Source organism: Apium graveolens, chromosome 2 (genome assembly GCF_009905375.1).
Source record: "Apium graveolens cultivar Ventura chromosome 2, ASM990537v1, whole genome shotgun sequence".
Lineage (NCBI taxonomy): Eukaryota > Viridiplantae > Streptophyta > Magnoliopsida > Apiales > Apiaceae > Apium > Apium graveolens.
This window is the reverse complement of record NC_133648.1, coordinates 27,173,112-27,186,558: the sequence shown is the minus strand read 5'-3', so window position 1 is coordinate 27,186,558 and position 13,447 is coordinate 27,173,112. Positions and strand designations below refer to the sequence as shown.

Below are 13,447 nucleotides of genomic sequence, written 5' to 3'. Positions count from 1 at the left end.
TTAATCTCGATCTTCTACTGTAAATCAGATTCCTTCCTTAACTGTAAGTCCTCCCGCACTTAAGTTCTGATATGACCTTAAATTCTGATATTAAGTTATGACTTCCAGTAAGTCCTGATTTTCATAAGTCCTGATTTGTCCTATTGTTAAGTTCTAAAAATTAAACACAAATCATATTAGACATGACATCTCAAATATATCTAACAGACTTTTTCCAAATCATACTAGTGTCGTATGATTGAGGTTTGTGTCTCTCATTCCTCATTCAAAACTCTCAGAAACTTGGTATTTGAATCTTCAAGATCGTACACCTTTCCCACCAAAGATAGGTCGTTGAGCAGAGTGAGAAACCTATCATAGATGTCGGTGAGACTTTCATCAGTCTTTGCCTTGAAATGTTCATATTCTTGATCTAAAACAACCCTTCTGTTCTTCTTGATGGTTGTGGTTCCTTGGCATTGAGTCTCAAGAGCATCCCAGATATCTTTGGTAGTTTTGTAGGCTATAACCCTGTTTGACATCACAAAGTCAAGACTATTATGCAAAATGTTTCTTATCTTTGCATCATTCAGCACATCGACTTTCTCTTCTTGTGTCCGTTCACTCTTCTCCTTCAGCTGAAGATGTTCATCAACAGTAGGAGTTGCAGGTACCAATTTTGTTGTCTTGTAAGGTCCATCATTGATTACGTCGAGGTAGTCGGGATCTGTAGCTTGATTACGTCGAGGTAGTCGGGATCTGTAGCTTTCAAGTGCATTAGCATCTTCACCTTCCATGTAGGATATTCAGCCTTTCTCAAAATGGGGATTTTGATACTTTCATACTTGTTGAGAGACATGTTTAGATCGTTTCTGATAGTAAATTATCAGTTTGCTCTGATACAATTGTTGCCTAGTAATAATATAATTGTTTAAGGGGGGTTGGATACAATTGTATAAATATTTCGAACAAGTATTAAAATATAACAGTTATTTATATTTCTGATAAAAACTGTTACAAACTCTTTCAAGAAATACTGATGTTCTTGAGAGCTGATAGGTCGTACAATGCTCAAGTTAATTCACTATGTGATGACCTAAACTGTGTTTATATAACACACAGCTGCTGCTAATCAATCTAAGATATGCATTATCAAATACTAACTGAAACTGATACATATCTTTAACTGAATAGATACAGTCCTATGACCGGAAACTTAAAAGATATATATTCCTCAAACTAGGGAATAAAACCAATCTTCTTAGCTGACTGCCTCTATATATTGATGACATGCAAATGCTGATGATGTATCAAATCCTGACGACACATCAAATACTGATGACATCTAAAACGCAGTCAGATCCTGAGCTCCTTCTGATCATTGAGAATCAGTACGTAATATTTAATTTGATACCTCGTACCCCTCTCTCAAACTCACCTCACCAGGTATCAAATTTGATTCTAGATAAGTTTAAGAAATGAGTATCAGATTTTAAAAATAGTTTACCGAACGCCTGGTATGAGTTTGAAATGAACGAAACTGATACATGATACCAAAATGAGCCGAGTCAAACGACCCATCAACCCTTTTCTCGATTTAAATAAAAAAAATACACTTTATGTTTCATTATATTGTACTTAAATAAGTTAATATTTTAATTAAATAAATTCTTAAACTGATATCGAACATATATATTCTACGAGAAGGATGTCGGCTTTTAAAATATTACTCAATTATATTTAAATTTTACCATATCAACTATGAAATAATTGATCTCGGTCGACAATATTGCAAAATACATTAATTAACATAATTTTACTGTCGCCCATAATGCGACTTTATATTCTAATTATATTGAAGATGAAACTGTAAAACACGTTACACTTTTTATTTTTCAAAATACAACACCTTATTTTTTAAAAATATCACGAGCAATTCAATTCAATAAAATATTATAGTTACTAATAACAAACCAATTAACTTTTTATCTCAAACCCATTATCTTTGTTAATTTAAATAACAAATTTACTATTTTTTCGAAACAATATAGATAGTTTTATTTAATTTCAATTTAAATTAAATTAAAAAAATTATGTAATTTTAAAGAAAATTCGTGCATCGCACGAGTTATAAATTAGTTTATCTTAAAATCTACTTATTATAGTTTTTATTTATTTATAAAGGGGGTGTTTGACATTGCTAAAACTAGTTAAAAAATTGTTCGATAAAATTCTAAATTTATTTTTTTGGAAAGTGCTATTTGCTGAAAAGCTGTTTTAGAGAAATCATGTCCCCTTATTTTTAAAGAAAAGCTGCGTCAACTTCTGCGGAAAGTAGTTGACAATTTCGCCGTTAAATCTCACTAAACAAATTTTTTTAAAAACCAAAATATATATATATATTAAGAGTAAAATTCTACGAAGACCACTTTTTCATCGAACACTTTGGAGACCACATATATTCTGCAATCAAAGTATTATAAAATATATTATTTTGTGAAGTATGTTTTACAAGTATCACTAATTCATTAAAATTATTGAAGATCATTTAAGTTTAATAAATATAATGTGTATGTTTGCAAACTGAACAAATGTTTGCAAACTTAACATGTTTTGCAGAATAAAATATTTTTGTAATATTTTACATACAGTATATATATATATATGATATTCAAAATTTTGAACAAAATAAAAATCTTTGCCGAGCCACAATTATTTTGCAACATTTTTATGCAATATTTAACTTACGGAACATAAATGATTTATAAGGTCTCCAAAAAAAAAATTGGTTTACATAAAACTTAACTTTTGTATTAAATAGATTACCAAACAATCATGTGATTTTTACGATATTACTTCTTACATTTCTTACATCATCACCTTGCCAAAGTCATTTGTTCACCATTCAAATTTTTTTTTTTTTTAAATTTGTTTAACAAAAGTACATGGTCATGAAAATTTGAAAATTCCCTTGACTGTAAAAAAACAAAAAAATCTTAATAGAATAGTAGCAGAAAAATGCCGTGTTAATGCTATTAAATTCAGAGATTATGCACAACCAAGCCAAACAATACTCTACACAGCAACAACAGATACATACACACCTAGTGTAAATCAAGCTTCATCCAGAGGTAATAATCCTAACCCTAATTTCAATTTTGTCTTTTTTATTATCGTGACCAATGTGTTTTTGAACGCCATAATTATTTTTATATTTTATTCATGTATCCTTGTGATTCGCTTTTCACTACATGCCTTGCTTTCAGTTTAGCCTCTTTAATTTGATTAATAAAATGTTTGGGGGTATGTATATTTTGGGCGTAGAGAAGGTGTTTATTGAATTGCGTAGACAAGGTGTTTGATGAATTGCGTAAGAGAGAGTTGTGGGTAAATACATTATGATGGATTGTAAGATGTTACTATGGTTTTTCATCGATTGATATTACTTACTGTGAAATGATATTAGAATAAGGGAATTCCCGTGGAGGTACTTGCAGAGTTGTAGTAATAGAGTAATAGTGTGATGGCAATACGGGTATGTCGGACTTTTAGGTTGTAGTTGTAGGGTTTATACTTTTTGAAGGTTCCCTTGTTTTTATAGATTTTTGAATATGCGGATTTTAATTCATTTGCACGGTCTTTCATTAAATTTTATAGTTTGGAAATGTGAACTTATGAGTGTTTCTCGGTGGTTGCAGTTTTGCTGGTATAATGGAGGAAGGTGGAGATAGCATACTGGATTCTATTTTTGACGAGGAGAAGTTTGATGATGTTGATGATGTGGAGATGCTTGATGTTGAAGATGGTGAGTTGGTTGAAGAAAATGTGATGAATGTGGGACAAAGCAGTGGCAGGGATACAGCTTTAACAAATCACGAATCTCAGAATAAGAATAGAAAGCGGAAGAATAGAAAGAAGCAAAAGAAGAAGAGAGGCAGCAATTCTGGACCTAAGGTCACAGACATAAACAGGTTTGTTTAATATTAAAATATCATTTTTATATAATTTCCGATTTCTGTACTTTAGCTTTAGAGCATATAGCTAAATTGTTGAGTTATTGAGCAGCTCTATTTGCGCTTTATTCTTTTTTCTAATTTATCTGTGATATATTATAGAGATGTCTGGCTTTTAGGGGTTCTCAAAGGAGTTTGGAACAATTTTTTTTATTAACCACAAATTTTATGAGATATGTTTGTGTTTTGTTGCTATTATGTTCATGGTTGTCACGGCGGTAAGTCGAGGCGAGTCGATGGACCCCGGGCTAGTCGAATAGTCGAATAGTCGTGGACTAGTCTCCATGGACTAGTTGTAGACTAGTCGACTAATAAAATAATACATTATTATGAATATATAATTAGATGTATTAGATATATATTATGTAATTTAGGTTTCTAGCACCTAATAAATGTTAGTATATTTTAGTATTCAGCAGATAAATCAGTCATCACCACTAATCTTCCAATGATATTAAGTTTACATATAACTACACAAGTAAATACATATACATATACTATGTATACATAAGTAAATGGTAAATACATATACATATACTATGTGTATATTTACATACTATGTAAGTATGTATACAACTATACATAATACATGATACATACATATGTATATATGTGTGAGTGTGTGAAAGAGGAGAAGAGAAAGAAGAATATACTTACCAGGTAGAAGAAGAAGATTATGATAAGTCTGATTGTGATTTTGTTCTCTCATTAATTTTAGCCGCTAGGATGTAATTAGGGCTCAATACAATTGTGTTAGTGGGTTTAAAATTAAATTAGGCTAGATGTTGCCCGGGTTTGACCAGGTTTGGGTCGGATTCTGCACCAGTCGAGGATCCAAAAGACTAGTCGACCAGTCAGTCGACAAGTCGGGAGAAATATCATTTTCTCTCCAGTCGCCTACTCCAGTCGACTACCCATTCTCGAATGCTCGACTAGTCGCGACTAGTCGAGTGTCCTGACAATCATGGTTATGTTACTGAAAATGGTTAGACCTCTAGTTTCAGTAACTGAATTATATATTTTGTCGTGCCAACCATTTGAGGATGTTTACTAATGAGATGTCAATTCATTGGTCCATTTTTTTACGGCTTGTGGCTGGTTAGGCAATCGTCCCCATCTTCACCCTTTTGAATGGGAAAAAAGTCTTCTATAATATGTAATTGTTTGTAGTAATTTGCAGGTTTGTTCTTGACGTCTGTAAGCGCCTGAAAGAGAGAAAGTCTTTTCTCGTTTGGACTGCTGTGGGTTGTCTAGGTGTCGCCGCTTTTAGTGATCTTGTCAAAGAGGTATAGTTAATATACTCTGTATTTCTCTTTTCTAGAAAGATTTTTTCTTTCTAATAATAGGAGCATTGTTAATAATCTGTTCTTTGTTTTTTTGTTCATCGACTCACCTTTACTTAATAATCAGTGTACACTCTCACTTCAATAATGGGCTCATCTTCTTGATCGTTTTTATTTGGGTGAATTAGTTATTTAGTCACCTAACTATAGGTACTGGGTTGATTTAGTCATTCAACAATTATCCATGACACTTTACTTCCCCAATTAATTTTTTGTGGTTCGAATATACTTTCAGTTCGAAAGGTTGAGTGGGAGTTAAAGCATATTGACATATTACTTGGTTTGCGAACTAATTGTGTTTCATTACTTTAAATATTGACTGTAGGTTCTCAAACAAATTAAAAAATGTTAAGATTTATTTCTTTGTAAAATGGGATAGTGCAGAGTAAAATTACTTGTACTGATCAAATGTAATGCTTGAAGTTTATCGAAGCATAAATAATTGTTGTTGCTGGCGTACTGCCAGTAAAAGAATCTTTACTGATTATGGTATACATAACAAAATTCTAGCACAGGAAGAAGACATTATTTTTGTGAAATGTTCTGTTTTTTTATTTTAAAGAAACATTATATACCAACTATAACGTATAGGCTGCTGTAAATACAATTTTTTTAAATTTTTATGAAACAATTTTCAAGTACATTTTAATAGCTAGTCAATGGTTTTAAATATGTTGTTGAAGCTCTTTTTAATAAGTCTTCTCGGTGAAGAATTTTTTTCCATGATCATCATCTTTGACTACCTAAAGTTGGTTTCTTGGTTGTACGTCTGTTAATGTAAAGACTATCTGTCTAGATAGTTTTGGGTGATGTCCAGAAGTATACCCTTGAATCTGCAAAAGGTAAAGAATCTGGCGTTGTAATTGATGTTGGAACAGCCTACAGCTGCTGTCGTTAAGTCTGTTTAAAACTTCTGCCTCTCTTCATTGCTGATAATATATGTTGTTTCCCTAAACTCGCAGATGTCACTTGCTGAAGCCATATCATTGCTTCCAGTCCTGTGGATTTTTTGAATCAAGATATATCCTGGATGCACCACTCAATTTAACTAATTATTGTATGTGACGTAGATTAATAACATATGGTTTTTAGTGGTAGCTTATGCATTACATCTTCAAGTTTGAATGTAGAAGCAAATTTATCACATGGAAATAATGTGTTAAGAACAGCTTGAGATGTTGCCGAGTGCCCAAAATTTCCTGGCTAGACAAACAAAACCTTTCTAAAAATCGAGTCTCAGAAAAGAAATATTAGCTTCTTAGTGATCTAGCATGGATAATAGACTGTACAAAATGCTTTTCACTTAGTATTGACTTGGAGTACTTGGTATCTACGCTTTTTTCCAAACACATATTGTTACTTTCATCTACAAATGGTTATTTTTGTTGAATGACCTTTCTTTTGTATGCATAGTTTCTTGTAGTCATTCCTTCTTGTGGCTTTGTTCTTTATTATATTATTTTGATGGGAGAATAAAACTCATTTTTGTGGTAACCAATAGATAGTTTTGTCAGGTAGTGGCAAGATGTTTTCGTACGATTAAGAGTTGCATCCTATCGATGAATTAGCATATAGAAGTTGTTTTAATGTCGCGGTATTAGTGTTTGGGAAACAAGGAACGTGAAACATCAAGCACAACTTGAACATAATCTAGTCTTTAGTATGGTGATATAAAACTTTAAATTGAACTTTATAAGTTGGTTTTTTAGCATCAGTAGAACAGACAGAGCTTTCCTTTTCCCCCACAAACTCTTAGACGTATCAAAGTGTTTATGTTCTAAACATTTTATTTTTCAACTTCTGAGGTAAACGCTAGAATTATGGATTCAGAAGGACTAATTCTGTAATATGTATCCTGAGTTTACTTTCTTTTTTCCTCTTTAATATTTGAATGCAATGCATATGAGATCATGGTTCCGTGTTTATACATAATCATCAGTTCTGTTCTGTCAAATTCATAATGTGAACCTGTAATAGGTGGATGCAATTCAGGCTTGCGGAGGTCAAAAGACAGCTGATGGAAAACGCTATCGAACTGGTGGTGGCATATTATGGGGCATACTCAAACTCCGTGATCCAAATGCCTATAAGGAGATAATGAAAAAGGGAAATGAGTTTGAGGTTAGTCATATAGTGGCTTGTTTGTTGAAATAATCTAGTTTTTTATTTAATTGTGTTTTGGTGTAAAGATTTAATAAAATTGCAATTGCATGGGCACGATCACAGGGTCAGTACCACTACACATAACTTTGAATTTTCAAATTTTGTTTCAATAGATGTAGATAGTTAAAATAATTTACTTATTACTTCAAAGTTTATATAATAAACTTTATGAGTTTAAGTGAAAAGTAAAGATTTTACTTATAAGTTATCTTCACTTACAAGTTTTCTGTTCACCTGTTTGGCTAATTCGACTCGAAGTGAAATAAGTGCTTGAGTTTTTGACTGTAAATTAACTTTAAAAATATAAATTAAATCATTTGAAAATAGAATAGAAGGTTCCACTTAAGAAAGGGAAACAGCTGTTGTTTAGAGTTGTAGATGAAAAGGTAAGTGGGAAAAAAGTTAACTTTAAAAAGTACCTGTAAATAACGTTCTTCTATATTTTGCCCCAATTTCATTTTTAGGAGCTAGATTTATTGGTTTGCCAAACATGTGAGATATGACTTTAGGACTTTGTTCCAGAAACTTCTACAAGAAAGAAAAGAAAAAAAAAGGGAGAAATAATTCCTATAACTTGTTGCTGAAAAGTTTTTTCTAGAAAGAAAAGAAAAGGAAGTTAGAGATTTGAAAAGAAATTCTTCTCATTATTGTACAAACTCTTCTTCCCATTTTTGGGAAGATTGAGAGAAGAAATTAACACACTTTCCATTTCTTTTCTTTCTTATATTCGGGGACACAGCATAATTGAGCTTCTTCCTGCTGTAATTCCATCCAAACACCATCAGAGTAACTTGCTAACACAGATATCTAGTGATTTTGGTCTCAGTTACCCGGAGTCTCATATTTGACTTGCTGATAGCACATGAAAATTGATATTATGTCCAATCTGTACGCTCTATATCTTGCAGCAATCTAGTTTAAAATGAAATCTTAAGTTCCAACTTGTTTATAGCAAGGTCCCCGGATGACTTGTTTCTATGTTATGATTTTCTAATATGAATTCGTCAGTATAAAGTATATCTGGTTTGTTGTTCGTAAACACATTTTTTTATTATTGTTTTTCTGAAATCCTTTTTTTTTGCTAAGTTCCTATTTTTGATTATTCTAAATCAAGAATATATGAGATTTTATGTGTTAGCTTTCATACCAACTCCGTCTAGTTCCTTATCCAAGAATCCTAATATTTTCAAATTTCGGGATTCATCACGTGGAGTCCGGACTCCCATACTCGAGTCAGGGACCCAGGATAAATATAGATCTTGGTTAGAGGTTAGGTGGAATGGAAGGTTTGGAAACACTTATTTTTTGTTGATAACTGCAAGGTTCAGTTGTGTTTTTGTTAATGTTTTTTAACATCTTTGCTTAAATTTAATATGCAGAAGCAGCTAAAGCAAAGTGGTACGCGTGTGCCTCCACAGAACGAAACAGTTCCATCTGCAGGGAAGTCACTTGTATCCACAGATCAAACTACCGGCAGTTTAAATGCTTCGGAACCTGTATCAGACATACAAGATCAGCCTGAGCAGCCTTCCGTTGAGCATAAACGTCCATCTGTTCATGACAGAATCCGTGTCCCTGTTGCCTATGATGACCTGGTTGGATTAGAGGATTCAAAGGATGGATCAACTTGATGTTTGTACTGATACAAATGTCTGTAACTGAAAGAGTACTTTGAATATGCAAGGTTTTTCGGTTGTTGAAACTGGTTTGCTGCATTTATTTAAGATTGAACTGAAGTTGCTGGGCCTGAGTATATAAAAAATCTTTTGCATAAAGGGATATTAACTTATCAGAAAGAAAAAAAAGGATGAGCTTAGCAGAAAGAGAGAAAAAAATGTTCCATTCTTGTTCGATGGTTACTTTCATGCTTATTTTCTAACTTTAAAATTATATTAAAATTACCTGTGGCCTTCTAAAAATGTAAAACAACTCGCCGTACAGATTTCTGCAAGTCTGCTACCAGCAGAATGTCATTTCCCACAGTAATAATATTAATTAAATAATATTCTGGCAAGATATCCTGTTTTCTTCTAAAAAAATATCTTAAATTTTTTCGATGCACTTTGTAAGGAAGCAGGTAGTTGAATAAATCGCGTTTTTGGGTCCTTTGTTTTTAGTCTTTCTGCATTTTTTATAAACTTTTTCTTTTAAAAATGGTCATAACAGTCTTTACAGAAAAAAATATAAATATTGAAGCGCTTTAACAAATAGTTATTTTTTAGTCTGATTAGTTATATAACGAACTATAAATAAAAGAACAAAAATGCGATTTGTTCTGTTAGTTGTTCGGGTTTATGATGATAAGATAAGATTCTTCAACAACAAAATGCAGAAACAACAGAATGGAATCTGAGACTATCAATGCAGTTTTTCAGGAGTGCAGTTACAATTTTTATTTATATCTTGTTTGACTGGATAAATATCTCTCTAACTTATCTCAAACAAACCCTATATTATAAATCAAGTTTAAATCTCTCAGACCTTATCTTTACTTGATTTATCCTTTTTCAAATTACTAAGAGATTAGTTTCAAAGTATCATTCAAATATTTTCAAACAAACTTATGTTCAAATCTTATCTATCTTATCCTTTGTTTGAAAATAAATCTGTTAGAAATTTGCCTATAAATACAACTCATTATTTCAGATTTGTGGTTAATGCTTTCACGTTAATCTTTCATCATCTGAAAATACTTTCTTGTTCTACCCGAGATACATATCCACAAAACAAGAAGCCTAGTTTGAGTTGTAATATTTCATTTTTATCTATTGCGTGTATTCATATCAACTTTGTGCCGGGTTGTGGCAAGCTTGATTTCAAAGTATAGCAAGGTAGTTAGAAGGCTAAGGAATAGCAGTGGGTTAGGTAGCAAGGTAGCTTGGGAAAGGGTTTCTTTCAGGTGCTATATTTGTAATTAAGGAAAAGACTGTAAGTTCTTTTATTGAAGTTGATATAATACATTATCTATGCTAGTTGGCATGGGGACTTGGATGTAGGCCATAGACTAGGTGTAGGGGCCGAACCAAGTGAAAACTTCTAGTGTTTTTACTTTTCAGTTTTTCAGCATTCTGCATTTTAATTACTGTTATATACATTCTGCAGTTAATTGAGACTGTCTCATTCATTGTCTCATTTGTAAAGGGGCTGTCCCATTTGCATAAGAGACTGTCCCATTTGCCTTGACAGTTAGAATATTATATTATCTATCGAGCCATCGAATTTCATTTGGTATCAGAGCAGGTGCATTTAATTCTCTCTTTAGTGTTTATTTTGCTAGCGATCCATGGCTCAACCAGATAGGTATTCAAACAATTATCCACCACTGCTTCATGGTGCTGAAAACTACAATGACTGGAAGTTCCGGATGAAAATCTTCCTCCAGCGTAATGCATTCGAATGTTTACAACTCCTATGAAAGAAGGGAAGCCTAAATCTCTTAAGGATCTTTCTCCTGAAGAAGTAAATGCAATGAACTCCAATGCTAAAGCTATGAACTCACTTCTTAATGGCATGGTAGCTACAGAATTAAGAAAAGTATCAGCATGTACTACTGCCAAGCAGATCTGGGATACGATCAAAGTCAGCCACGAAGGCACGTCTAAGGTACGTGAAGTAAAATTAAGTATGCTCATGAGTGACTATGAAGGTTTCAGGTTGGAAAGAGATGAAAGCGTTCGAGATGCTCAAGTGAGGTTTCTGACGTTGATGAACTCTATCTCACTTCTGGAAAGGATCATTCCTCAATCTGAGATCAATAGGAAAATCCTCAGAGCAATGCCAAAGAAGTTTGCTCCAAAGGTTACCATTCTGCAGGATTCAACACTGCTTTCAACTATGGACACTCTAACACTGTTCAGTGAATTGGAAGAATTCGAAAATCAGCTACGCAGATATGATGAAGAAGATGAAGCTCCTCGGAAGAAAACTCTTGCACTTAATGCAGATGCAGACGAGTCTCCTGATGATTTTGATGAAGAGATTGCTCTTCTAACAAAGAAGTTTCATAAATTTCTTGCCAAACGGAATGCTTCCAAACGACCTATGAAGTCACAGTTTCCAAATAAAGACTTCAAATCTAATCCGAGCAAGGAGAGTAAAACAAATCAAAGCAAGGACACTTGTTTTGAGTGCGGGAAGAAAGGGCACTTCAAAAAGGACTGCTATAAGTTGAAGAACAAAAAGAAGGCATTAATTACTTGGAGTGATGATGAATCTGACGTGGAGATCGATTCAGACGATGAAGTTGCTCAACTTTGCTTTGCAGGACTCGAGGACAACTACAGTGACAATGATGAGGTTTGTTTAAAGTTCCATGTTCCGCGAAATAAATGGATCATCGACAGTGGTTGTTCACGTCACATGACAGGTGATAAATCCAAGTTTCTATCTCTAGTTACCAAGGAAGGTGGCTTAGTTACTCTTGGAGATTCAAACACCGTCAGAATTATTGGAAAAGGCACCATTGGTAATGACAGGTTTGCTATTTCTAATGTTCGTTTAGTTGATGGTTTGAAATATAATCTTATTAGTGTAAGTCAACTTACTGATGCTGGTCATAAGGTTAAGTTTGATAAGGATGTATGTTATATTGGTACTAAGACTAACGAGTTTGCTTTAGTTGCCAAAAGAAAAGGAAACATTTTCGTGTTAGATTTTGATGAACAGCAGGAGGAAATTTGTCTTGCTACTGTTCAAGATCAACAGAATCTTTGGCATCGACGTCTAGGCCATGTTCACATGGATCTTCTTCGGAAGATATCTTCTCATGATCTGGTTCGAGGTCTACCAAAGCTGAAGTACAAGAAAATAGAACCTTGTTCAGCTTGCCAACTTGGAAAACAGGTGAAAACTTCCTTTACTGCTAAGAATAAAGTATCAACTTCTGTTCCTTTGCAGCTTCTTCATCTAGATCTTTTTGGTCCAGAAAGGTATGTAAGTTTGGGAGGTAAGAATTATGTTTTTGTTATAGTTGATGATTATTCTCGCTTTACTTGTGTATTATTTTACGAACTAAGGATGAAACTTTTGTTGAGTTTAAGGATCTTATTACTAACCTTGAGACTAAGTATTCATTTAAGCTCAAGACTATTCATAATGATCATGGAGGTGAATTCGAGAAGGATTTTATAACCTTCTGCAAATCAAGAGGAATCACTCATGAATTCTCAGCTCCTCGAACTCCTCAGCAGAACGGAGTAGTAGAACGCAAGAACAGGACTTTACAGGAAACTGCCAGAACTCTACTGCATGAGAGTAAGCTTCCAAGAAAATTTTGGGATGAAGCGGTACACACTTCCTGTTATGTTTTAAATAGAGTAATTATTCGTCCTATTTTGCTTAAAACTCCGTATGAATTGCTTAAGAAAAGGACTCCTAACATTAGTTATTTTCGAGTATTTGGTTCCAAATGTTTTATTTTAGATACTCAAAATAATCGAGGCAAGTTCGATGCGAAATCTACAGAAGGAATCTTCTTGGGATATTCTACAACAAGCAAAGCTTATCGTGTTTATAATTCTGTCAAGAACAAAGTAGAAGAATCCATCAATAGTGCATTCAATGAATCCTCAAGGAATATATCTCAAATTGATGAAGACACTGCGGATCTATCGTCTCATTCCCAAATGAGACAATCTCATTCTGAAAAGAGTCAGTCTCATTCTGACAAATCAAGCAGTCAAGACTCTCCAGGTCCATCTCAGTCTTCTGATAATTCTTCAGGATCTACTCAAGCTTCAGATGAATCTTCTGGCTCTCCAAAGACTCCCGATAGTGTTTCAAATGTGAATTCTGTTACTCCTCCAAATAAATCTTTACAAGCGGAAATGAGGCAGTCTCTTTTGAATGAGACAACTCCTATTCATTTCCAGGCAGATAATTCTAATGAGGAAGAAATGAGCAATATTCAACTTCCTAAGTCTTCTAGGACTGTGAAGAATCATCCACCAG

At 33.4% G+C, this 13,447-nt stretch overlaps 1 protein-coding gene across 1 annotated transcript; it reads left to right on the top strand.

Moving 5' to 3' along the window:
* The first annotated feature begins 2,953 nt into the window (after nucleotides 1–2,953).
* Nucleotides 2,954–9,288, top strand: LOC141707179 (uncharacterized). The gene is made up of 5 exons (XM_074510214.1): nucleotides 2,954–3,110; nucleotides 3,678–3,950; nucleotides 5,173–5,278; nucleotides 7,313–7,456; nucleotides 8,878–9,288. The coding sequence occupies exons 2-5, from the start codon at nucleotides 3,691–3,693 to the stop codon at nucleotides 9,127–9,129; spliced, it is 762 nt and encodes a 253-aa protein (XP_074366315.1). The 5' UTR covers nucleotides 2,954–3,110; nucleotides 3,678–3,690; the 3' UTR covers nucleotides 9,130–9,288.
* Nucleotides 9,289–13,447: the final 4,159 nt, after the last annotated feature.